The 21,609-nt window shown below is 39.5% G+C and overlaps 6 protein-coding genes across 6 annotated transcripts; 2 read left to right on the forward strand and 4 right to left on the reverse strand.

Moving 5' to 3' along the window:
* Positions 1–816: 816 nt before the first annotated feature.
* On the reverse strand, positions 817–3,118 carry MONOS_591 (Vacuolar protein sorting 24A (Vps24A)). Its single transcript, XM_067876099.1, has 4 exons — positions 2,702–3,118; positions 2,610–2,642; positions 2,414–2,551; positions 817–2,358 (listed from the first exon to the last, which is right to left on the reverse strand). The coding sequence occupies exons 1-4, from the start codon at positions 3,095–3,097 to the stop codon at positions 2,278–2,280; spliced, it is 648 nt and encodes a 215-aa protein (XP_067729178.1). The 5' UTR covers positions 3,098–3,118; the 3' UTR covers positions 817–2,277.
* A 134-nt stretch (positions 3,119–3,252) lies between these two features.
* On the forward strand, positions 3,253–4,149 carry MONOS_590 (putative V-type H+-transporting ATPase subunit c). Its single transcript, XM_067876088.1, has 5 exons — positions 3,253–3,374; positions 3,427–3,534; positions 3,595–3,645; positions 3,696–3,932; positions 4,015–4,149. Exons 1-5 carry the CDS (start codon positions 3,290–3,292, stop codon positions 4,038–4,040), a joined length of 507 nt encoding a protein of 168 aa, XP_067729179.1. The 5' UTR covers positions 3,253–3,289; the 3' UTR covers positions 4,041–4,149.
* On the reverse strand, positions 3,968–6,050 carry MONOS_589 (putative RIB43A-like with coiled-coils protein 2). Its single transcript, XM_067876076.1, has 5 exons — positions 5,638–6,050; positions 5,353–5,522; positions 5,163–5,277; positions 4,816–5,043; positions 3,968–4,660 (listed from the first exon to the last, which is right to left on the reverse strand). The coding sequence occupies exons 1-5, from the start codon at positions 6,013–6,015 to the stop codon at positions 4,415–4,417; spliced, it is 1,137 nt and encodes a 378-aa protein (XP_067729180.1). The 5' UTR covers positions 6,016–6,050; the 3' UTR covers positions 3,968–4,414.
* Position 6,051: 1 nt separating this feature from the next.
* Positions 6,052–6,790, forward strand: MONOS_588 (uncharacterized protein). Its single transcript, XM_067876065.1, has 3 exons — positions 6,052–6,080; positions 6,138–6,579; positions 6,633–6,790. Exons 1-3 carry the CDS (start codon positions 6,075–6,077, stop codon positions 6,707–6,709), a joined length of 525 nt encoding a protein of 174 aa, XP_067729181.1. The 5' UTR covers positions 6,052–6,074; the 3' UTR covers positions 6,710–6,790.
* Positions 6,791–7,558: 768 nt separating this feature from the next.
* Positions 7,559–15,931, reverse strand: MONOS_587 (uncharacterized protein; the record flags this gene model as incomplete). The annotated part of the gene is made up of 3 exons (XM_067876054.1): positions 7,559–9,366; positions 9,682–13,774; positions 13,832–15,931. The coding sequence occupies 3 exons, from the start codon at positions 15,929–15,931 to the stop codon at positions 7,559–7,561; spliced, it is 8,001 nt and encodes a 2,666-aa protein (XP_067729182.1).
* A 2,224-nt stretch (positions 15,932–18,155) lies between these two features.
* On the reverse strand, positions 18,156–21,340 carry MONOS_585fu586 (uncharacterized protein; the record flags this gene model as incomplete). Its single annotated transcript, XM_067876043.1, has 3 exons — positions 18,156–21,033; positions 21,088–21,249; positions 21,335–21,340. The coding sequence occupies 3 exons, from the start codon at positions 21,338–21,340 to the stop codon at positions 18,286–18,288; spliced, it is 2,916 nt and encodes a 971-aa protein (XP_067729183.1). The 3' UTR covers positions 18,156–18,285.
* Between the last annotated feature and the right edge of the window lie 269 nt (positions 21,341–21,609).

Consider the following 21,609-nt stretch of genomic DNA (forward strand, 5'->3'; position numbering starts at 1 on the left):
TTTTAAAATGAAGATTGTTTTTCTTTTGAGATCGAACAAATATATTCATTAGACAAGTTTAAATGTGTTGTATTTTTCTTTCAATGATAATTTTCTGTTTCAATTTATTTTCTATTATGTTTTTCGCAGTCATTTTTTATTTTGTTTTATTTTTTCTTTTTTAGTTGAATTTCTGTACTTATCGTTATTTTCATCATTTTTATAATCATATTGTTAGAAATTATTAAATCGATTTTAGTGTATTGAATGTTGAATTATTTTTCGTGAGACCGTTTTTTTTTTTTTTTTTTTTTTTTTTTTTTTTTTGAGATTTTGTTTTTTGATTTTTAACCTTTGATTTTAATTTCAAAATTTTTGTAAAATCTTGATTATGAACGACTAACAACTATGGCTTCATTGATTATAACTGTGATTAAGTTTTTGAAATTTTTAATTTTTCATTTTATTTTTTCGTTTTCTTCTTTTTTTATAATTTTTTGTCATTATCTTATTTTTCCATTTTTTTTTTTTCATTGGTTCTTAAAAGTATATTTCTATAATTATTTTGAATCGAAGTTTTTACGGAAAAAAATACAATTTTTTAAACAATCAATTATCTATAAATCGATTGAGCGTTGAAAAATTTTAGAAAATTCACATAATAAAGATCAACAATATTTGCATAATATAATTAACTATCATGAGTTATTTTATTTAAATTTGTGTGATAATTTTTGTAATCATATTTTTTCTTTCAAGAACTTCGGTTCGAAATTTTCCCTTGAATATCAACATATGAACGCTGAAAAATGAAAAGGCTTATGCAAAAAATCAACATTTTTGTTTGAGCAATAAACGTTTGTTTGAAACACATTTGAAATGAATAAAGAATTCGAAAAGGAAAATTTTTTCCAAAAACGAACAATCTTTGGAAAAAACAACACCCCTAAAAAAGCAATGATTTGAAAAATAATCACCCATTTGTCAAAATATTTAGGAAAAGTTCCTTATAAAAAAATTATTCAGTTGAAAATGAAATTGCAATATTTTCTTCACATGTTCATTCCAACTCACCAAATGACACAAGAATGTTAATAGTAACAAAATAAAGGATTTGCTTTTATGTCGGTGAATCTTTTAGAGTAAAAATGAAATTTTGATAGCAAAATTCAATTTTCATTTTCACATGAAAATTAAACAAAAAAACTTTCAAAAAATTACAGATATTACAAAAGAAAATTCAAGAATCAGGGTCAATGCAAATTGAGGGTTTTTCACTCAAGTGCAATAAACATTAGTGAAAATATATGTAACTTCAAGCTTTTTCAATGAAAAATAATGCTCTTTTTATTGACTTTTTGTTATCAAAAAATTTGAATAAAATGGGGTTCATTTAATGAAATACGTGTGAAGGAACATAGCACTTTGCTGAATATTTCTATGATTCCTGTTTACAAATTGTTAACTCCGATTTTTTTGAAATTTGAGAAAGCGAAAAATGGTTATGAGTGAAGCAATTTTTTCATGCATTGTGCATAAAAAGCATGAAAGTCCGTATTTTCCCCTATATATCTAAATTAGCAGACAATTTAATGATAAACACATCTCACACATTGGTTATAAAAACGACTAATAAGTATTTAACTTTTAAATCAAAAACTTCTTTCAAAGATAAAAAGTGTTTTTTTATTTTTCTGAAAAACAGCACTTCGAAAATAATAATCGACAAAAAATCAAAGATGTTCTGCCCATCAGAATAATAAGAAGGATAAAATATATTATTAAGAAAAGTTGAAAGTTCGATTCTGTATAATTAATAATTTTTCAGAAGGATTAAAAGTGTTACAAAACAATTTGATATCTTTTGTGAATCGAGTATTAAAAAAGAGAACCAAATATAAATTTCAAATTTGAACATGAATGACGCACCTAATCGTACTTGGAAAAAACATTTTTGAAAATATTTACATCATTTTTTGATAAGATAAATACTTTTCGACATAAATTGAAGTATAAAAATAATTTCGCTTAATTCAATTAAATGTCATTCCAGAAGAAGAAAAATTTCAAATCAAAAATGATTTGTGTTGCAATTTCTAAAATATAATAATATGTAATAAATCTAAAAATAGCCAAAATTGAGAAAACAAAATCACTAATACAAACCACAACAAACAAAATACATAAAACCTTAACATAAACAAAATTTGATGGAACAAAATATATTTAACATTAAACAAAAACAAACAAACAAAACAACAAACTAAACATAAAAAATTATTATAAATGTGAAGTTATTTATGATTCTCCTGAACGAACTGCCATGAGTCGATTATCTAATTCCGATGGATGTTCCTCAGTTTTGGCAGGTTCAGAAATCTGAAAAATTAAATGAAAAATTTAATTGTCTACAATAAACTGAAATATTTAATACTTTTTTTGTGGAAATCTTTTCAAATGACCCATCAAGTATGGACTGTATAGTTTTTTCAACTTCTGCATCTGCCTCTTCATCAAGATCTTCGTCCATGTCATCCATTGTTTCGGTAATCATTTCGTCAACAACTCCAGCCTTAAAATAGATAGATAACATAACTAATTCATTAATAAAATTACAAAAAAAAGCACACCTTCATCATTTCTCGAGAAAGATCCTGCATTGTCTGAAAAACAAAAACGGAAATTATTGTTCATAAAACATATAAATAAAAACTGCTCAAACTTCTCTCAAAGATGGAAGCTTAAAACATTCATTCATATGACCGATGATACCGCTTGCACCTTCGATTGCTTTTGTTGTTCGATAAATTGCGTATTGATGTTGGAGTTCTGATTCAATTGAATCAAGATGTGAAGAGGCTGTATATAACCTTTCTCTCGATTTTTTGCTTCGTACAATTTCCTTTGCCAGAACTTTTGCGTTAACATTATCATTTCGTTGCAAGCAATCTCGAATTTCTCTCTTAACCTTTTGCTCACCATTTTCAATATCACGTATTTGTTTATCTGTTTCTCTCTTTGCTCTTCTAATAGATCGCTTCCATTCTCTAATAAGTTCTTTTGGATCGTCTTTTGATTTTTGAAGCTGAGCATCACTTTGAGATGTATTTGGACCCATTTCGTATAATTAACAATAATTATATACAAGATCATAATTCTTCGTTAACATAAAAATAAATATCTTTTTAAAAAAAATGAATAGAATTATTGTATTTGAAGGTTCCATATTGTTTGCTTTCAAACAGAAATATTTTCATATTATTATTATGTGCAAAGATCACTTTTTTTGATAGTTATCTCTTTTTGGAAAATGTCAATTGTTGTCAATGAGATCTGCCCACCATTTTCAACTTGGTACGGATACTGCGGAGCTGCAGCTGCTATTATCTTTGCTAGTGTGCCTTCAGCATTTTTGTTCAAAAAATAAATTAAATCTTTTTCTTCTAGACCTTGGATCAGCATATGGAACAGTCACTTCAGGAATGGGAGTATGCTCAATTGGGCCGTCTCATCCAAATATGGTCATGAAAGGAATTGTTCCAACAATTATGGCTGGTTTCTTCAAATAATTAAAATTTTAATTAACAAAGTTTCTTAAACCACATTAATACGCAGGTATTTTATGTATTTATGGACTGATTGTAGCAATTATTATTAACAGCTCAAGTTTGAATAATCATAATTGAGTATTTAATGTCGAATATAATTTTTTAAAGTAACAAAGGAATATACGTATTTCCAAGGATTTGCACATCTCTCAGCCGGACTAATGGCTGGACTTAGTGCCCTTTGCGCGGGTATTGCAATTGGAGTTGTAGGAGAAGCTGGGGTTAGAAGTTATGCAAGAGAACCGAAGTTGTTTGTTGGAATGCTTCTTATTCTTATCTTTGGGGAAGCTCTTGCATTATACGGACTTATTGTTGGTTTGATTGTTGGGACAAAGACACCTCAAAGTTTGTTTTTTCTTTCTTTCGCATTTTATGTTCCATTTTTTTTGCTTCATGATAATTTATATTATCTAATTTTTTTCAATAGATGGATGCGACTTTGTAAGGGTGTAACCGATGACATTTACCAATTCCTTGATTTTTTTCTCATTTCCCACTTCTTTTTGTCAAATCACCTATTCTATCTGAGCTGTTAGTTGAATATTTAATCTAAGAATTATTATCTAACAATTATTTTCTTTATCTTTAAAATTTTTGTTTTGCTTCAACGAAAAAGCATCAAGCAATCAGAAGCAATAGATTAAACATGCTATGAAAAAGAAATGCTTTTGTGAAATCAGCAAATTTCAAGAAATGAAAGAGTTACAAAGTTTTGCGAGATATCTAAAAACCAAAATATGTAATGAAAAGTTCATAAAACGTGAGTGATGGTGATGCAAAGAAAGAAGTGAAGATTTGTAATAGAAAAAAACAATACGTGAAGTAATTTAGCGAGATGATGTGCCGAATTTGTCGTACCAAGAGTCATCCACCACATTTGAATAGAGCTCATCTTGGGCTTTCTTCCTCCTCCTCGCCTCTTCTGCAGCACGCTTATTCTCTTCCAAAAGCTGTCTTTCCATTTCTTTCTTCTCTCTTTCCGTTCTACGCTCATGCGCAGCCAAAGTCCTTGCAACAACCTCTGCTTCGTGTTCTTCTGCTTTTCGTTGTGCTTCTTCGGCTTCCTTTCGCAGCTGTTTTTATAGAAGTCCAAACACAAGAGTCATCAAATATAATCACAATAATAATGATACAGAGATTCACAAATATTTAAAGAAAAAAAAGTGAAACAAAAAAAGCAATCCACAAAAATAGTCAACTTCATTTTTCTATTTCATCTTGAACAAACCTTTGCTTCTTCAACCTGGTTCTTTTGGATGGCTTTGATTTCTTCGACTTGATCCGGAAGAAGGCCCTTGAAATGATCGGGACGGAATCTTCGAGGATTTTCAGCGGATATTGCCATCGTCATATCCTCATTCATTTCTCTCGACTTCAGCTCTCTTTCAATCTCATCCATCTCTTGCAGCATTTCTTGATGCTTCTGCTCGTTTGCTCTTTTCTTTTTCTCTTCAGCCTGTAGACGTTTTGTTTGCAGAAATAAAATGCCATGAACATTCAATTGTCCATGTTCAAACATTGTTTGTTGAATATATGTGACAAGTTCATAAATACAAAAAACATTCATTCTCAAACCATTCTTTTGTTTTCTTCCCAAATTCCATGAAGCATTTCTTTTCTGGCAAATTGCTCTTCTGCATCTAACTCTCTTAAACGTCTATCAACTTCTTCTTTTTTCATTTGTTCCAATCTAATTAAAATAATATCAAAAGATGCAAAAAGCAATCAACGCAATAAATAATGTTTTTAAACAACTTTAATATACCTTTCCAAAGCTTCTTCATATTTTTTGCGATTTGCCTTTTCTTCCATTTGAGCAAGAGCCCATTCCCTTTGTTGTTCTCTTTGTCTTTTTTCCCTTTCATCATGGTCAAGATCTTCCCCCTCCATTTTTTGCAAGCCAGATACAGACAGTCTAGGATCATCATCGCCAACCTGAAAATAATTAATGTTCATTTTTTAAAAACAAATGAAGGACAAAATATTTTTTTGAAAAAATAAATTGAATTGTTTTTTGATTGAACAAATTTTTTAAAACAAAATTTGAAACCCTTGCAGGCAGTGACATTGCAGCTTCTGCTTCTGGGCTGAGGTCGTATTCTCTTCTTGTAGTTTTCTGTTGTTGAGTTTTATAAAAATTCAGAAGTTCTGCTCTTGCCTCCTCTCTTTCACGTTGAACTTGTGCTTCCATCTCCATAAGCTTTTTATCTGCTGCAAGCATTTCAGCTTCCAATGCAAGTTCTCGTGCCTTTTCATCTTCAATCCGTTTTTTCTTTTCTTCAATCTGTTTTTGTAAACCCTCATAATCCTGCCCAATAGTCCTCCATTTTACATCGAATATTCTCTTTTTCCTTTCTTCTTCTTGCCTTCTTCGACGCTCAACATCGCGAGCAATCTTATCTTCCTTCAATTCCGTGACAGGCAACATTATTTTAAACGGTTGTGATATTTGATCGTACTTCCCATTCACTTTTCTGTCAATAAAAAATGAGTGTTTGCTTCCTCTTCATTTTTGGCTATGTTTATTAAGATTTATTTGCTTGCTTCTAGTTCGAAACAGTAGCACCTTTAAGTGAGACAAAATATTTGTTTAAACTTCCAACTCGCGATGTTGTTTTCTCCGAGGAAATATCAGAGGGTTGCAGTTCTCCAAAGGAATTACAACTTCCTCGAGTTGTACCCGTTGGAGAAACAAAAGTCATTGGGGTCATTCCAGCACTTGAAGATTTTCAAAAAAAGGCACCAGCAGCAAAAGTTGAATTTTTAAAGAAACGAGAAGCTGCTCCTTCCTTTGGAGTAATGCACCAACAGGTGTTGCAACAAGAGCAAAAATTGATGGAAAGATTTTCTGCTCCAGAACTTAAACTCACTTCAGATTTTGTTATTTCAATGTGCGAAAAATCACATAAAATGTCACATTTCTCTGCTAATCCTTCAATTGAGACATATCTTGACAACGATGATGAAATTACATGGGCAGATATATATGATGGTTTGTTTCTTTTCATTTTTTGAATTAATTGTAATCTAACAATTTAATAAAAGAACCATGCGTTGTTGGGCCGAAGATCGTTAATCCAAGGAAAATTTTTGAAAAAACCATGCTTGATGACGATGTTTAATTTATCAGAGCATTTCATTCTCTTCTTGTTTTTTTAAAATTTTTACAGTTGTGAAAAGAAAAATCAGATTTATTCATAATAGTATATGATTTTTTGTTGATTTTCACACAAGAGAAAAGAAAAGCAGATCAAAATGCAAACATTTGGGGTAGAGTTCTTGCATTGATGGAAAAAACAAAGACTTGACCCAATAATTTTTTGCAATTAGATAATTATAAGTCTTGCATTCTCATTCAAAAAAATCAAGAAAAATACAACAATTTCGAATAAAATAAAAAAATAATGTGAGGAGCATAATTCAAAAAGCAATAAATTAAGTCCATTTAGGTATTCTTTTAATTTTTATTTTTGTTGATTGAAAACTTCAAGTTAGATGCTTCTATTATTGGTTTTTGTGAATTGTTAAAATAAATTTGAATTTTAACGTTAACAAGAATCAGTTGCATTATGCTGACTGATGCTTTAATAATCATATAAACTTATAACTTAAACATGCATACATGAATATTTCAAAAATCAAACATACATCAAACAAAAGTTGCTAGAGAATGAGCAAAGCAAACATAAAGAATATGATGTGGTATTGGGAATGAATAATAACAAAACGTAAAAAAATAGATAAAACATTTGTTGAACATTACTCTACATTCGAATATTTTATTGAATAATTACAAAAATGTCAAAATACATGAACCTAATAATGACTCAGTGCAGACAAATGGAAAGCAAAGTTATTAGGTTTAAAAAAAATGTTGTTGATTATAAATTTCGAATAAAATATATAAAAGCTAAAATGATAGAAGAAGCTTTTGTGTATTATGAATCATGTATCATTCACCATATATTCCTTTACAAATTTGATCTAGAGCAAGATGCAAGGCGTCGTAGCTCGGAAACATTAAGATTCGAATCTTCATCGTAGGTGATTGCATCCGAAACCGTGAATATCACAGTGCCAGACGGAAAATGCTGGAAAAACTCCCGCTTCATCCCAATCAGCGTCGGCCTGGCTTTCTTGTCCTCTGAAAGCGCTGCCAGGATCACTTCGTCATACGACGAGCTCACCTTCGAGCAGTTCGGCCTCTCCCCATTCAGAATCTTCTGCCCCGCCACCACTGCCTCATACTCCCCAAACGGGATCTTCAGCGTCACACACTCCCACAGCATCATCCCAATCGAAAACACAACTGTCTTCTTCGATCCCTGGCTCTTTGTTCCATTCAGCAGCTCTGGCGCTTTCCACCTCATGCACTCGTTCTTGCTGTCTTCCTCATCCTCAAACGCAGACGAGGGAAGAGAGTCGCTGTCATCATCATTATCACTGGCTGATGTCACAACTGTTGATGAAGAGATGGAAGATGAATCTGAGTCATCAGACAATAAGTCAGAATGCATCACAATGCAGATGACCATGTGCTCTGAGAACAACACAATGTGTGGACTCAGATTGGAAAGAGATTGAAGAGGGTTTTCCATCTCATCGAAAGAGTGGAGAGCGAGATTAGCCACCCAGAACAGGATTTGGGCAGCTGTCTGCTCCCTCTCCTGCAGAGTGCCAATCGCCATCTCTTTTGTCTTGTTCCTTCCATGAAGCAGCATGAATAATGAATCCCTCAAATCCACAATCAGCTTCTCATGTGGAGATGAACAGGCCATTGCATCCACCAGATTCGACATTGATGATGTGGTTGGACACAAATCTTCACCTCGAACAAATGTGGATTCTGTGTCTGATGTGTCGGTGGTTGAAGTGGAAGAAATGGAAGGTGATGGCGTTCGCTTCCTTGTCTCTTCTTCCTCAACCTTCTCCAGCATCCATTCAGGAATCTTGTCTGAATCTCTCCCCAAAATGTATTCTGTTGAACCACTCTCAGAGAGAAGATGCTCTGATGACTCTGAGTGCTTTATATTCGTCTCATATATTCTCTTCTTTATCCTCTCTTCATTCTTCCTTTCTGCCTCTCTCTCTGCTCTCCTCCACTGCTCCTCAGGTGACATCTCCATCGTCACCATCTCAAATGCCTTCGGATCCTTTTTCACTGTGTCTTCCACAATGATTTCCAATTCCTCTGTTCTTCTCTTTTGTTTTCTCCATCGAACTGCCAAAACAACAGATACAATGAGCACAATCAATAAAACTACAACAAGAGCAATTACAATGACCGGCCAAAATGTTTTTCGTTCTTCTCCTCCTTCAACAAGTCTTCCTTCTCCATTTGTCTGAAGTTTGCTCCTGTTTTTCAGAATAATTTCTTCGGTTGAATAAGAAGAGAACTCATTTTTGAATAAAATGGAAACAGACACTTCTGTCTCTTCAGATGCAGATGCAACCATAGAAAATGGAATATAACCCAACACATTTTTCTCAGATAAAAATCCAGATTCAGTAAATTGATATTTTTCAATCATATCCACCTCCCCAATTCTCGATATGATCTGGAAAGACAGATCGCAAGGTAGAAGAAGTTCTCCATTGAAAGTCAGTTTCATTTTTCCTCCAAATTCTTCTGTAGAAACCGAATGCAACTTCGAAATAAAGAATGGAGACGGTCTTTCTGCTGCAATTCCATAAATCTTGCATCCTTCATTGAGTATCCACAACGAAGTTCTTGCATTTAATCCATCTCCTCCATTCAAACTTATTACATTAAATACACCTGAATTGGAGCATAAAATATTTCTTCGAATTGAAGGATAATTATGAATTGACGGATTGTTGTCGAAGAATTTTCCTTCTGAAATAGAAATGTTCCCACCAAAAATTGATAATCCACCATTTGGAGATTTTGAAATAATTGAGTTATTTAAGGATACAAAGCAGCTAGCAAAATCAACTAGTGAAGTATTCCATTTGCAAATATTTTTCTCTTCAAAATTTTTTTGCGGGATTTGATCACTTTCTTTTGATAAATTTCCTTCAAACTGACATGATTTGATATTCACAGTCGAGCAATTTGAGAGCATTACCAAACTTCCAAGCTTCTTTCCACCAGAAGAGGAACTAGAAACAGTGCAATTGTTCATCCCCAGTCTGCTCCACTTTGAGCGGCACTCAAAGAAAGACGATGAATCCAGCGAAGTGACATTAACCAGATCTACTAGAGAAAATTCAAATTCAAATGCAGATGCAGTTGAAAACGAAGATTCGCAGTTTATTTTCGCTTGTGTCTCAAAAACATCGTAACCAATCTCAAATAAAGACCCACAACACGCAGTGCTGTTGGAGGCTGTTAGCTTTTCGACTGAACCACACATGCTCTTCAGAAAGATTGCGCTTTTTGATGTATTGACATTTTCCAGTTTTGCATCAAACATAACCAATCTTCCATCTTCGCATTCCATAATTCTTGAGCAATGCAAATCTTTCATTAATATTTTTTCCAAAGAGAGCTCGCTTCTGGCATCAGAAATGAGAATGACAGAATCGAAAACGCTTCCTGCTTCTCCGCAAAATTTACATAAGTTATATGAGCTTCTTCCAGACACAGTGGAAAACAACACTGTATGAAACGCTCTGTAATCAGCCGGAAGAATAAAACAGAGCCCTTCAAAAGCCACATCGTCGCCAACACTCACCACCCATTCGCGAGTCTTGCTCAGGATAGTTCTGAATGTCACATTTGCCATCTCTCTAGAAATTGACTTCATTTCCATCCCGCCAATTTCGCATTCCCTCTCGATTTCGCTCTCCACATCCACAAGCAGCCTCGACCCGAAGTCTATGATAAGATGTTCTAACCCACATCCCACTGTAACACATGGCTGCTCCACCTTTCCACATTGTCTCCCCTTCGTCCCGTTCTTCTCCTCCGCAGACGACACAACGATCGTGCTCTGCTGGTAGATCGTCACATACTCAATCAGATCCACCGGCACATAGTTCTCCTCGTCGATCCCGTAGATCGCATCAAACCGATTGTACACTTCTGGCCTCAGATCCAGGACAAATTGTGTTTCGTTAATCTGCTCTGCAATCTTCTTGCACTCCACAAATATGTCTCTCCCTTTCCATGCTCCGTTCCCTTTGAACTCACACTTTTTGAACACAAAGTCCAGCGCTCCCTGCCCCTCCGCCTTCATATACACCCCGCCGCCCCTCCCAGCTTTGGGTGAGCACAAGCAGTTCGTGATTTTGTTGTTATTCATCTCATACCGACAGTTCGCCCCTAGCACATACATCATCACTCCCCCCGCCTCTGACATCTCCGACCGGGACATATCAAACACACTGCTGTTGATCTTCATCACCAGCACACTTGCCGATGTGTCTGTGAACACACTCGACCCGTTGTACCACGACATCACTCGACGGAATGAACTCCCGTTTATTTCCACACTTGGAACCTCGTTGCCTCCTGCCCTTGCCCCAGCTCCATCCGCATAGCTCACAATCCCCTCGTTCGCTGTCACATTCGCCAGATCCACCCCATTCATCGCACAGCTGCACCCTCCCCACACCTCCACCAGCGCCCTTTCAAAGTTCAGCCCTACTGCTTCAAAGTCAGTCAGCGCCATCAATCCGCCATGTACAGCAACAAACGTCATACCTGAGAAGTGAGCCGAGCTGCTTGCTGCCAACGAGCACCCTTCAACAGTCAGCGACCCACCATGACTCCAAATCACAACCCCCGACGCATCCTCCAGCGTTCCATCCAGGAACAGATCAACCCCTGTGAACGAGAGGCTCCACCAATTCGCAAACAGCCCCTCGCTCAATCCTGCACCCCCAGGCTTCTGCAGAACAAGCAACGCTCTTGCTGCTTCTCCTGACCCTGAAGGCGCTGCTCCAACCGAGCAGTTCGACAGATCGCATTCATCTTCCACAGCCAAAGAGCCTACAAGATACACTTTTTTTGCTTCTATATTCTCCTCGAGATGACTCAGCCCCTTCCAGAATGTTCGACACGGATCGTCCTCTGACCCACACCTCATCACATCGCTTCCTGCACTCGAAACGAAAATCGTACTCGACAAAAACCGAATCAGGAAGCGAAACAGGTCTGTATTCTCAAACTGGCTATCTGTACCGGCAAACACATTCCCATCGCTGCTCAGCCCCGAATAGTTAAACTCGAATGCTGCACCTGTGATAGTCGTGTTCAGCGCCTTTGCTTTGACGAAAAGACTCTTCCCAGCAAAGGCCTTGTTGTTGTCAAACGTCGCATCCTTGAACTTCAGCGGCTGGGTTCCATCAGCCAGCACACTGTCGACAAATAGGAACCCTCCTCTCCCTGACGCTTCTGAGCACTTGCACGAGTCCATCACACACCCCTCCACCAGCAGCACCTGCCCCGCTGACAGATGGCATGCCACACACCCGCCTTCCATGCTGCTCGCTGCTTCCACTCCCATAAACTGGCAGCGAGTGGCCGAAAATCCTGAAGCAATCGCTAGCGGAACTGCACCAAACTTCTGCGGCTCAAACGAGCACAAGCTCATCCAAACTGTCCCTCCATTCGAATGGATCAGATAATACGTGCATTCTGCATTCATTGTTAAAGAAGAAGAAGAAGAAGGAAAAACAAAAGAGAAGGAACAGTTAGAGAGAGTCAGCCCTTCTTCTTGTGAAGAAGCAGACTGAAGCAGCCCAGCTTGCCCAGAAGTGAACAAAAGAGGCAGAGAAAACCCAATCCGCTCAAGCCTCAGATTCCCCTTGTTCAGCAAGACAGCCTCAGACACTCTACCCAAAATGGCTGCGCAAACACCAACCGTGCATTTACTCGCTTCATCTGCAGATGCCACCGAAAAGGATGTCAGCTCGTGCCAATGGTCAACCAACGCTTCCGACTTAATTGTCAGGCTCTTGCGCACAGCATCAGTCTGGATGTTTCTCAGCCCTCTCCACAGCGAACAGCACGGGTAGCTCTCACTTCCACACCCAACCATGTCATATCCGCTTGGAGAGACAACAATCGCAGGCGCCTCATACTGCACCAGAAACAGATACAGATCGTGTGCAGCCTCTCTGAAGTGGTTCCGGTCGCACCCCATCATGTCTGCTGTTCTCTCGCCCTCGGCTGTTGCAAGCACCATCGCAAACTTCGACAGATCGACAGTGACATTCAGGTTGTCGCACACAATGAATACATCCCTCCCATATGTTGCTTGATTTCCTCCAAATGTTGTGTTCTCAAACAGATAGTTACTGACTAATCCTTCGCGGAAACAAAGATACACCCCTCCACCTTTCCCGCCCGCTGCCCTTGTTCCGCTATTTCTGATGGTGCTGTTTGCAACTTTTACTTTCCCTCCTGCAGTCAGGGTACACCTCAGAAACCCTCCTTCCTTTGCCTTCGTTTTGCACTCATCAACAATGCTGTTCCCTCTCACTTCCACCTTCTCACAATCTGTAATATTAATAAGAGGCTCATTCCCTTCCATCCGCGTCCAGTCTCCCTCCTCAACCACCAAGATCCCTCCCTTCATCCACACAATTCCCCCTTCCCCAGAAAACGAGATTTCCAAGATGCTCGTCTTTGTCATCTGGAGTGCACCCTCGCTACTCTTCACGATCCACATGTCTGTGGTGCTCCTTCCTGCTCCGCCTCCTCCAAACACACACTCGTCTACAAACAGCTTTCCCCCTTCGATGCGTATCATCTGTCCAACAAAAGATTCTGTTGGCAGGCTGAACTGCAGATGCTCCAGCATCAGCGATGCTGAACTATCCCTCTTCGCCAGTACGAAACCTCCGTTGCTTTCCACCTCAAACAACGACCCACCCTCCGAAGACTCTCCCCGAATCGTTACAGACTGCCCGTTCCGATCCAGCAACGCATTCAATGTGCACGAGTCAACAATGTGAACTGTCGTCTGATCTGTTCGCATCTTCCAAAACCCAAACATCAGATCCCCACACGGCTCCACATCATCTCCGCACATCTCGTCGCTGCTCCCACCACTCTTCACATACGCAATGTTGATTTTCGGAGGGAACAGATAGTGCAGCACAGAGACACTGATCCCTGGCTCCACCTCCCTGTCCACCACCCATTTGTTCTCCCCTTCCTCCTCCTTCCTCACCGACCCTTCCCACTGCTGGCTCGTGATCATGTCTCGTGGGTTCTTGCACACCACAAACGCATCCCTCCCCATCTGTGCCTTGTTGCCCTCAAACACAACCTGCTTCATCGAGTATCCCACCACGCTCTCTCCCAGCTTCAGATATATGCCCCCGCCTGCTCCTCGTCTTTCGTCCACGCTGCACCCCTTCACTGTGTTGTTCCCAAATGTCAACGTTCCGCGGTTCTCCACCTCCATCCACATCCCGCCTCCCTCCATCCTCCCTTCCTCTCTGCAAACACACTCCTCAAACGTGGTGTTTTGCACGCTTGTCGCTTTCCCTCCTCCTGTTCTCCCCAAAACCGCTCCTCCACTCCCCTTCTGCCTTTCGATCCTCGCTAGCGTCGTGCTCCTCACATTCAACGTTGCTCCTCCCAACACCTCTATTACACTGCTTGTCTTTTCGATCGTTCCGTCAACTACTGAGTTACTTATCTCCAGCGAAGCACCATCTGACACCTTCACCGCAGAATTCGTCGATTCGATGGTGATGTCAGTCCAGTTCAGCTCCTCACAAATGCAGCTCGATCCACTTCCTTTTATCTCAAATGCTGCCCGCGTGCTGAATGTCAGCCCGTTCAGCTCCAGCTTCTGCATCTTCAGACACCCTTTCACCACCACAGCAAGAGCCATCACAAATGTGCCTCCCTCTGTCCCAAATCCACATTCTGCAAGCACCAGCTCCATGTCGTTGCACCGAAGCACCGATTCCAGAGGAACGCTCATCCTCTGTGGCATAACGAAGCACATCCCACAGAACAAGCAGTCTTTGCTCGAACTAATGATGCTCTCACCTGCACCCCTGATATCTTCGCTTATCCTCACTTGCATCCCCGCTTGCTCTGCTGAAAAGGCAATTGGATGTTCATCGATCGCTATTGCATGGTAAATCACAAACGATTCAGTCAGGCATAATTCCCCTGCTCTGTTCCCAAACCGAAGCGGAAGCACATATTCGATGGAGGAGCAGGGATTGCTCTGATGACCACACCCTGTGTAATCGTGGCCTCCTACCCCTGCCACATATGCAGGTGGTGTGAATGTGAGAAGATACGAAACAAGCGGAATCTCCAACCCATCATTCGTTGTTGACCGCTCATACCCTTCTGCCAACCCTGCTTCCACTGCTCCATCGTCAAGCTCAATCAGGTCTTTCCGAACAATCGCTGAGAGATCGTCTCCCTTCACAAATATGTTCGATCCATGCACTGCCACACATCTCGAGAACACTGCTCCGCGGATTTCGATATCTGGTACAGCCCTTTCTTCAGCCTCCAAATACATACCCCCGCCAAGCCCGCCTGATCCTCCCCCTGCTTGCGAGGTGCAGCCAGCAAACGAACTTCCACTACCCTCGTCCCTTGTTCGCACCATCCGGAACAAAGACCCTCCCTGCATCCTCACCGCAACCCCACCCCCATTCCCACTCCTCGAGCTGCACCCGCTCACCTCCCCTCCTTCAATCTCCACCCTTTTCCCTGTCCCAACCACCCCTTCAATCCCTCCTCCACTTCCACTTTGCCTTCCTGCACCACACACACTCGTGTTCGCCACACTCACCATGCACTCCGAAGAAAACCTGATCGCTGCTCTCGAGCTCAGCCACAAAGGCCCCATTCTCGTCCTTTCGATGCGTGTGCTCCCACCCTCCAGCACAATCAGCGACTCCTCAAGCGCATTTTCTGCTGCGTTTGTCCCATCCACACAGATGCTGCATCCTTCCAGAACAAGCGTTCCTGTTGATGTCAGCCTGAAAAGCGAGCAGGCCTTCGACGATCTGGTTGTTTCGTGCAAAAAGTCAAACAAGGCGACTTTCAGCAATCCTGTTGAGACAGAAAACAGCGAGCCTGAAGAAATGGACGAAGCAACGGTCACTGTTCCGCCTCCTGTGTTTCCAAACTCGATCCTGGCAGAATCTACAGAATAGCTGCCTTCAACATATGTCGACGGATCAACCAAGATGGCAATCTGTGTGCTTTTCGAAATGTCAATCACATTCTTTGTAAATGAGATTGTCTTGCATTTCCTCTCGTTCATGCCGCAAGCCCTGTGGTCAATCCCTTCCTCTGCATTCACTTTTATCTCCTCAAAGAACCCAAACACCATCCAGCCACTCACATCGCTTGAATCATTCACAATCCTCCAAGCTCTGTCTGTCATTGTTCGGCATTCAACAAGCGATTCATTTGTTATTATCTGCATCCATTTATCCAAAATACAGATGTCATGGCCTCCGTTTTCTGCACTATTGTTTTCAAAATAGCAATATTTGATGAATGAGGGGAGCATTGATTTATTTCCATAATCGTTTGAAAACAGTATTGCCCCTCCTTTTTGGTTTGATGAACACGATGAAAATGAGCAATCTGTTATCAAATTTGACCCTGCATCGCCAAACCACAACGCCCCACCTCCATAATAATTAGTGGTGGCTGAATCAGAACAATTTTGTAAAATGCATGAAAATAATTTAAGTTGAGTTCCTCTGTTAACATGTATCGCTCCTCCATCACGACATGCAGTAGAATTTTCAAAGATGCATTTTTCAATAATAACTTTTTCAGCAACATCTAATTCAACTGATCCTCCACAGCCATCCACCGAATTGTTTAAAAAGCAAGTGCTTGTAACAACTGAATGCCTAACTGAGCTCAATTGAAATGTTCCTTTCTGACAATTGGTGAAAGAGCAGTTTTTCATTGACAGGTTTAATGCATTTCTCACAAAAAGTGCTTTGTAACTGTTAACGGTAAACAAGCAATCTTCAAATAGGACTGTTTCATTTGATGTAATATTTTGTGGATCTGTGTATGTGTGAGCGAACAAGGCTGGACGATAGTGGGAAAATGAACAGTTTCGTGCTGAAAAACTGGAAAACGAATGTAATCCATTTGTTATTCCTCCATCAAATGGTGCTGATACTTCATCAAAAACACAACTCTGCATCGTTGTACATACTGCCGTTGAATTGCAGGTACTGCTTATGAAAGAACGCGAAGTGACATTGCAGAAGCTGCACACGTCCAAATATACACTTCGCATCATGCAGCTTCCCACAAGCGGCGCTGTTGGTGAAAACGTGAAGGAAGAGAACGAACACTGGGTTGCAAAAATGGAACTCTGAATGTCTGATGCCTCGTGAGCATGCGCGGATGCAACGAAGATTGGGATGTGATTTGTCGCTGGCGAAAGCGAAAGGCTCATGTTCCACAGACAAAATTTTCCTCCATGAGAAACGAATAACGATGACGGTGTACATGCTGAAGGTTCAATTGCTGAAGAAGAAATAAACAACATGGAACTGTGTTGTAACGTTGATATTTCTTTCGCTGATGCAGCCCTAAATGTTGAGTATTTCAGTTCTACTGAAGAATTACTGATTTTGAATGTCGAAAGGACAGTTGTTTCTTCAAAAAAATGAGTTAAGCTGTCTAGTGGAGTAATGATTGTCTCACATTTACCTGCACAATCTGTTTGATTTGTTTTTTTTCTTTCAAACAACTCATTCAAATCTGGACAATTTTCAAATTTCATCACTTCTTCTGTTTGCATCAACTGATAATCAAATACAAAACATATTGTAATAAGTTTTGAAATGAGTGAAATGAAGTTCATTTTCTGTGTGAAAATGAAATGCTGCAATGAACTTTTTCGATAAATGGGAATAATTCGATAAAACGAAAAGCAACAATTGGTACTTTTGTGTACGGTTTTTAACAGTCCAATGAAGTTACAGTTTTCAATGAGAACAATGCTTTTTTATAGAAAATTTTTTTGTCGAATTCCCATTTTTTCCATATTTTTTCAAACATTTTTCAAAACTTCTTTTTCAAATCCTGTTTGAAAATTTTTCTAAAAATTTGATATTAATTTGAATGAATAGGCATACAATAATTGAACGAGATAAAAAACATTATTTGTTTGCGAGATATAATCAGAATAACTGAACTTTGGGTTTGATCAAGATTCTGTAATCAGTTTGCTATTTTGAACATTTTGAAATATTCAGTTGATATTATTTTATCTGTCTATTTATTTTTTAAAGTATATTTCTATTTTATTTGAAAAAAAAACATTTGGGATAGGATTCTTGTGTTTGTGAAAAAGTCAACTATGTTCTTTGCACTTTTTCTGCTTTTAAATAATTAAAATTCTGACATTCTTGTGCATATATATATATATAGAAAATTTGAAAAGTTAAGAAAAATCTCTGAAAGCACTGTAAAGAACAGAATTCATAAAGATAAAAATTCAGTCATATTTTCTGTTTCTGTTTTGTGATTTTGAAAACAAGCGGCATCAATTTTTCCAGATCTCTATGGAAACATTTGTCAAATAATCATCATAGAAAATTTTACAGAAAAAATTAACCTTGTAATCTTCGAGTTTTTAAAAATAACGCATGTTATATTGTATTTCTTAAAAAAAAAAGGAAATGTTAAATTAGAAGTGAAAAAGTAAATTCCAATTTTCAGTTTTGATTTGTTAAAAGAATACCATCAATCCCAAGAAATTCATTCTCCGCCAAAGGAAGAGCGGCGCCGTGGAGTATCAATGGCAGATAAAGGCGAATCGGTTTCGTCCTGTGAAAAGATATTACTTTCGTCCTCTGTTGCATCCACATTGAGATGATCTGTTTGCTCTTCCTCGTTTTCTCCCGTGTCATTTTCATTATCCGAATTATTATCCTCAGCTTCAGGCACCTCTGGTTCTTGTCTTTTTTTCCGCAATAATTTTAATACATACACAGAAAAGTAGAGCGAAAGAAGGCAGAGGACGACGGTGTCCCAAGAGAGGTGATATAGACGAGGATGGTGAATGTGAGTCAGCAAGCGAAGTGGAGACGAAAGATAGTACTCGCACATAATAAAACACATAATTTTGATGAGCAAGCGAGGCATCTTGCTGCGAGCAGACGCCATCTGCAGCAGCCGAACCACAACTTCCCGCCGCACTTTCAGCTCGTCCTCTGAATATGATGGACGATAAAAGAGCGAAAGGAAAGAGCGGATGGGTCCTTCTTTCAAAGTGCTCGATATTTGAGGTGAAGAATATTTGGACATCTTTTTCACTTCTCCAAGGAAGTCATCCGAAGGCAAAGTTATGATAGACAGCATGTCTGGCTGATCAACATCGAACTGAAGAAGATGCGCTGCTAAATACTCTCGCTCTTGTTCTTCAGTCATCACAGTAATATTCAGCAATTCATCTTCCTTCTTACTCTGCGCAGCCTCCGTCGCATTGGTTTCGTTCACCTGCTCTGCCCTCTGTCTTTCCAGCTTCCGCTGAGCTCGCGCCTTTTCTCTGCGCTCTTTTATCTGCTGCCTCTTCCACTCTGGATCAAACGGCGTTGACAAGACATCCGCTCCTCCCTTCACGCCAAGCTCCCCTCGTGCCACCATCAGAGCCAGCTTGAACAGCGCATCACTCTCAGTCGTTGAATGCGCACGTTGCTTTCCATATCCTCGTGGGTCGCCATCGATTGAATGTATTGTTGGTGACAAAAGCCAGTGCGTCAGCGAGCGAACCCAGTTCATCGGCGAAGGCGACGTGATTCCTTTCGGGTAGCGGATCATATACTCCTTCGGTCTTTGGGGCATGGCTATTGTTTGAGTGAATGCATTGTACTGAAGCCCAACCTGTGCATACAGAAACCCAGCGTGACGATAAAGCCCGAGCGAATACAGATAATCTCCGAGAAGCAGCAGTGCGACTGGAGAGCCGAGCTGCGAGGCAGAGAAGAGATAGTCGATCGCCCTCATGCCGCCAAAGCAGGGCATGTTGCCTCCTTCGGAGCGCAGGCATATCTCGCCCATCATCGTCAGCGCATCCATGTCGCCCATGTCAGCCAGCTCCGCACAGTCAATGAAGCTTTGCCACGCTTCCTTCGCCTCTGCACTGAATGTCTCATTCAGCAGTTTTTCTCCTCTCTTTTCCAGCATCTTCTGGTTCTTCACCATCTTCGCCTTTTTCGCTCGGACTTCTTTGCACCATTTTTCCTTCTCTGCTGATTTCTTTTCTTTTTGACTTGAAGAATCTGCTTGTTCGTTGCCCAGCGGCATATCCACAACTTCGTCTGCTTCGTTGCTATCGCTTCCAGTTTCTGCGTTTTGCCCTGTTTCTCGTTTCACTCTCTCATATTCTGCCTCTGAGCAGTCCACATCCGCAGCCCACTCGTCTTCCTGCTCCTGCATGCTGTTCAGCTTCTGCCTTCTGATCCACTCCTGCTGCGCATCGTTGTGCTTTCTAATCAATCCGAGCTCGTATGCATGCGCTGCCCCAATGATGGCCTGGGAAACACGCTCGTTCAGCTGTGGTGAGGCTTCTGTGATTGTCTTCAGGAGATTAACAGCTTTTATGCACAAGTAATCCCCGCTGTCAAACCATTTCTCGCCTGGCTCTTTCACTGAGTATATCGGCATCGACGTGTATGTGTGTCCCTGAATTTTCTGTGTTCGCATTGCCCGCTTTTGGAGCAGCAGATTTGCATAGTGGAGCCTGGCCGTCAAGTGGCCCTTGCGCTGTGCTGTTTCCAAATATGCCTCGGCGTGTGCAAGAGACTGCTTTGTGTGTGGCATCGCTGTAAGCTGCAAAAGTCCGTTGAGATACATGCAGTAAAGGTCATGTTTAGCCGTTCCTTCGTTTGCGTATTCTTCTGCTTTCTGGGTATCGCCTTCGAGCATCGAGATAAATGCCAACCCTGCTGTTGATAGCAAATCGCCCATTGCATGACCAGCTATGAAGTGAGCTCGCGCATTCTCTATGCTCACGGGTGTCCCCAATCCATAGAGATGATACAAACCAAGATAACCCCTTGACTCTTTTGTATCCAATTTTAGGCTATTCATTTCTTCGAAAGCAGAATCGGGGTTAGAAAGATACATTGTCATACTATACATTTGCTTCCATTCATTTGTGCTTCGAGCGCTATAAGACAATAATGCACTCAAAGCCGTCATATGCTTTAGATATCTGTTTCTTTCATTTAAGTGTGCAGAAGCATTCAAGCATATTCCATCATTTCTTCCTTCAATGCAAGGTGGTACTACAAAAACCCATGCGGTTTCTGTTTCTGGTGAGAAAAATATATGCACAAGATCTTTTAATACTTTTTCAGCAACTTCTGAATACAGCTGTGCAGAAAAAGGGCAATCTTGCATTGGTCCTCCAATACTTTCACTAAGCAGAGAACGATAGTGATGAGCAAGAGCCAACTTTGCATCAACACTATACTTAGCTGCAAAATGATTGTAAGTTAATGCCTTTGAAAATAATTCAATTATTGAACCCAAAAGGAAAAACGCTTGTCAAAATACCTTTCCCCAATCAATTGAAGCAGAATTTCTCTGATATCCGTTTGCAAATCCAAGACCAGTGCTATGGAAAAAAGCCGATTTTCTTTGTGCTGGCACATAACCAGAAGCAGCCAATGCTTCAAATATTTTCAAAGGTGCTGTATAATCCGCATTTGGTGAATTCTTCAATTTAGAAGTTCAATAAATGATAAAACGTATAAATAGAAATGTTATTTTTAACAGATTAAACATTGACAAAAATCCACACCATCATTTTTGAAGCATTGCTAAATAAACTATTAGGATCATCCAAATCTTGAACAACAATAAATGCTTCCAATTCTTTTAATATTATGAGAAGTGTAAAAATTGGATTCATATTTATAATTTTATATTTCTCGATAAATATGCAAATTACAAAATTTTGAATGATCGATCCATTATTTTATGTTTCTGTTTCCTATTTATATGGAATAGTTATTTTCCATTGTAACATTATTAATTAAAACATTTGTGTAATTATCAGTGAAAACCACAAATCCA

The sequence above is a fragment of the Monocercomonoides exilis genome (assembly GCF_001643675.1).
Source record: "Monocercomonoides exilis strain PA203 chromosome Unknown scaffold17-1647472, whole genome shotgun sequence".
Taxonomy (NCBI): Eukaryota; Preaxostyla; order Oxymonadida; family Polymastigidae; genus Monocercomonoides; species Monocercomonoides exilis.

Excerpts from the sequence above, each read along its gene's own strand:
- MONOS_591 (XM_067876099.1), bottom strand. The coding sequence starts at position 3,097 with ATGGGTCCAAATACATCTCAAAGTGATGCTCAGCTTCAAAAATCAAAA. Across the intron at positions 2,643-2,701 it reads AGCTTCCATCTTTGAGAGAA|ACAATGCAGGATCTTTCTCG; the intron begins GTTTGAGCAGTT and ends TTTGTTTTTCAG. Across the intron at positions 2,359-2,413 it reads AAAAGATTTCCACAAAAAAA|ATTTCTGAACCTGCCAAAAC; the intron begins GTATTAAATATT and ends TTAATTTTTCAG.
- MONOS_590 (XM_067876088.1), top strand. The coding sequence starts at position 3,290 with ATGTCAATTGTTGTCAATGAGATCTGCCCACCATTTTCAACTTGGTAC. Across the intron at positions 3,535-3,594 it reads TGTTCCAACAATTATGGCTG|GTATTTTATGTATTTATGGA; the intron begins GTTTCTTCAAAT and ends ATTAATACGCAG. Across the intron at positions 3,646-3,695 it reads AATTATTATTAACAGCTCAA|TAACAAAGGAATATACGTAT; the intron begins GTTTGAATAATC and ends AATTTTTTAAAG.
- MONOS_589 (XM_067876076.1), bottom strand. The coding sequence starts at position 6,015 with ATGTTGCCTGTCACGGAATTGAAGGAAGATAAGATTGCTCGCGATGTT. Across the intron at positions 5,523-5,637 it reads CAATGTCACTGCCTGCAAGG|GTTGGCGATGATGATCCTAG; the intron begins GTTTCAAATTTT and ends AATTATTTTCAG. Across the intron at positions 5,044-5,162 it reads GGGAAGAAAACAAAAGAATG|GCTGAAGAGAAAAAGAAAAG; the intron begins GTTTGAGAATGA and ends AAACGTCTACAG.
- MONOS_588 (XM_067876065.1), top strand. Across the intron at positions 6,580-6,632 it reads ATGGGCAGATATATATGATG|AACCATGCGTTGTTGGGCCG; the intron begins GTTTGTTTCTTT and ends ATTTAATAAAAG.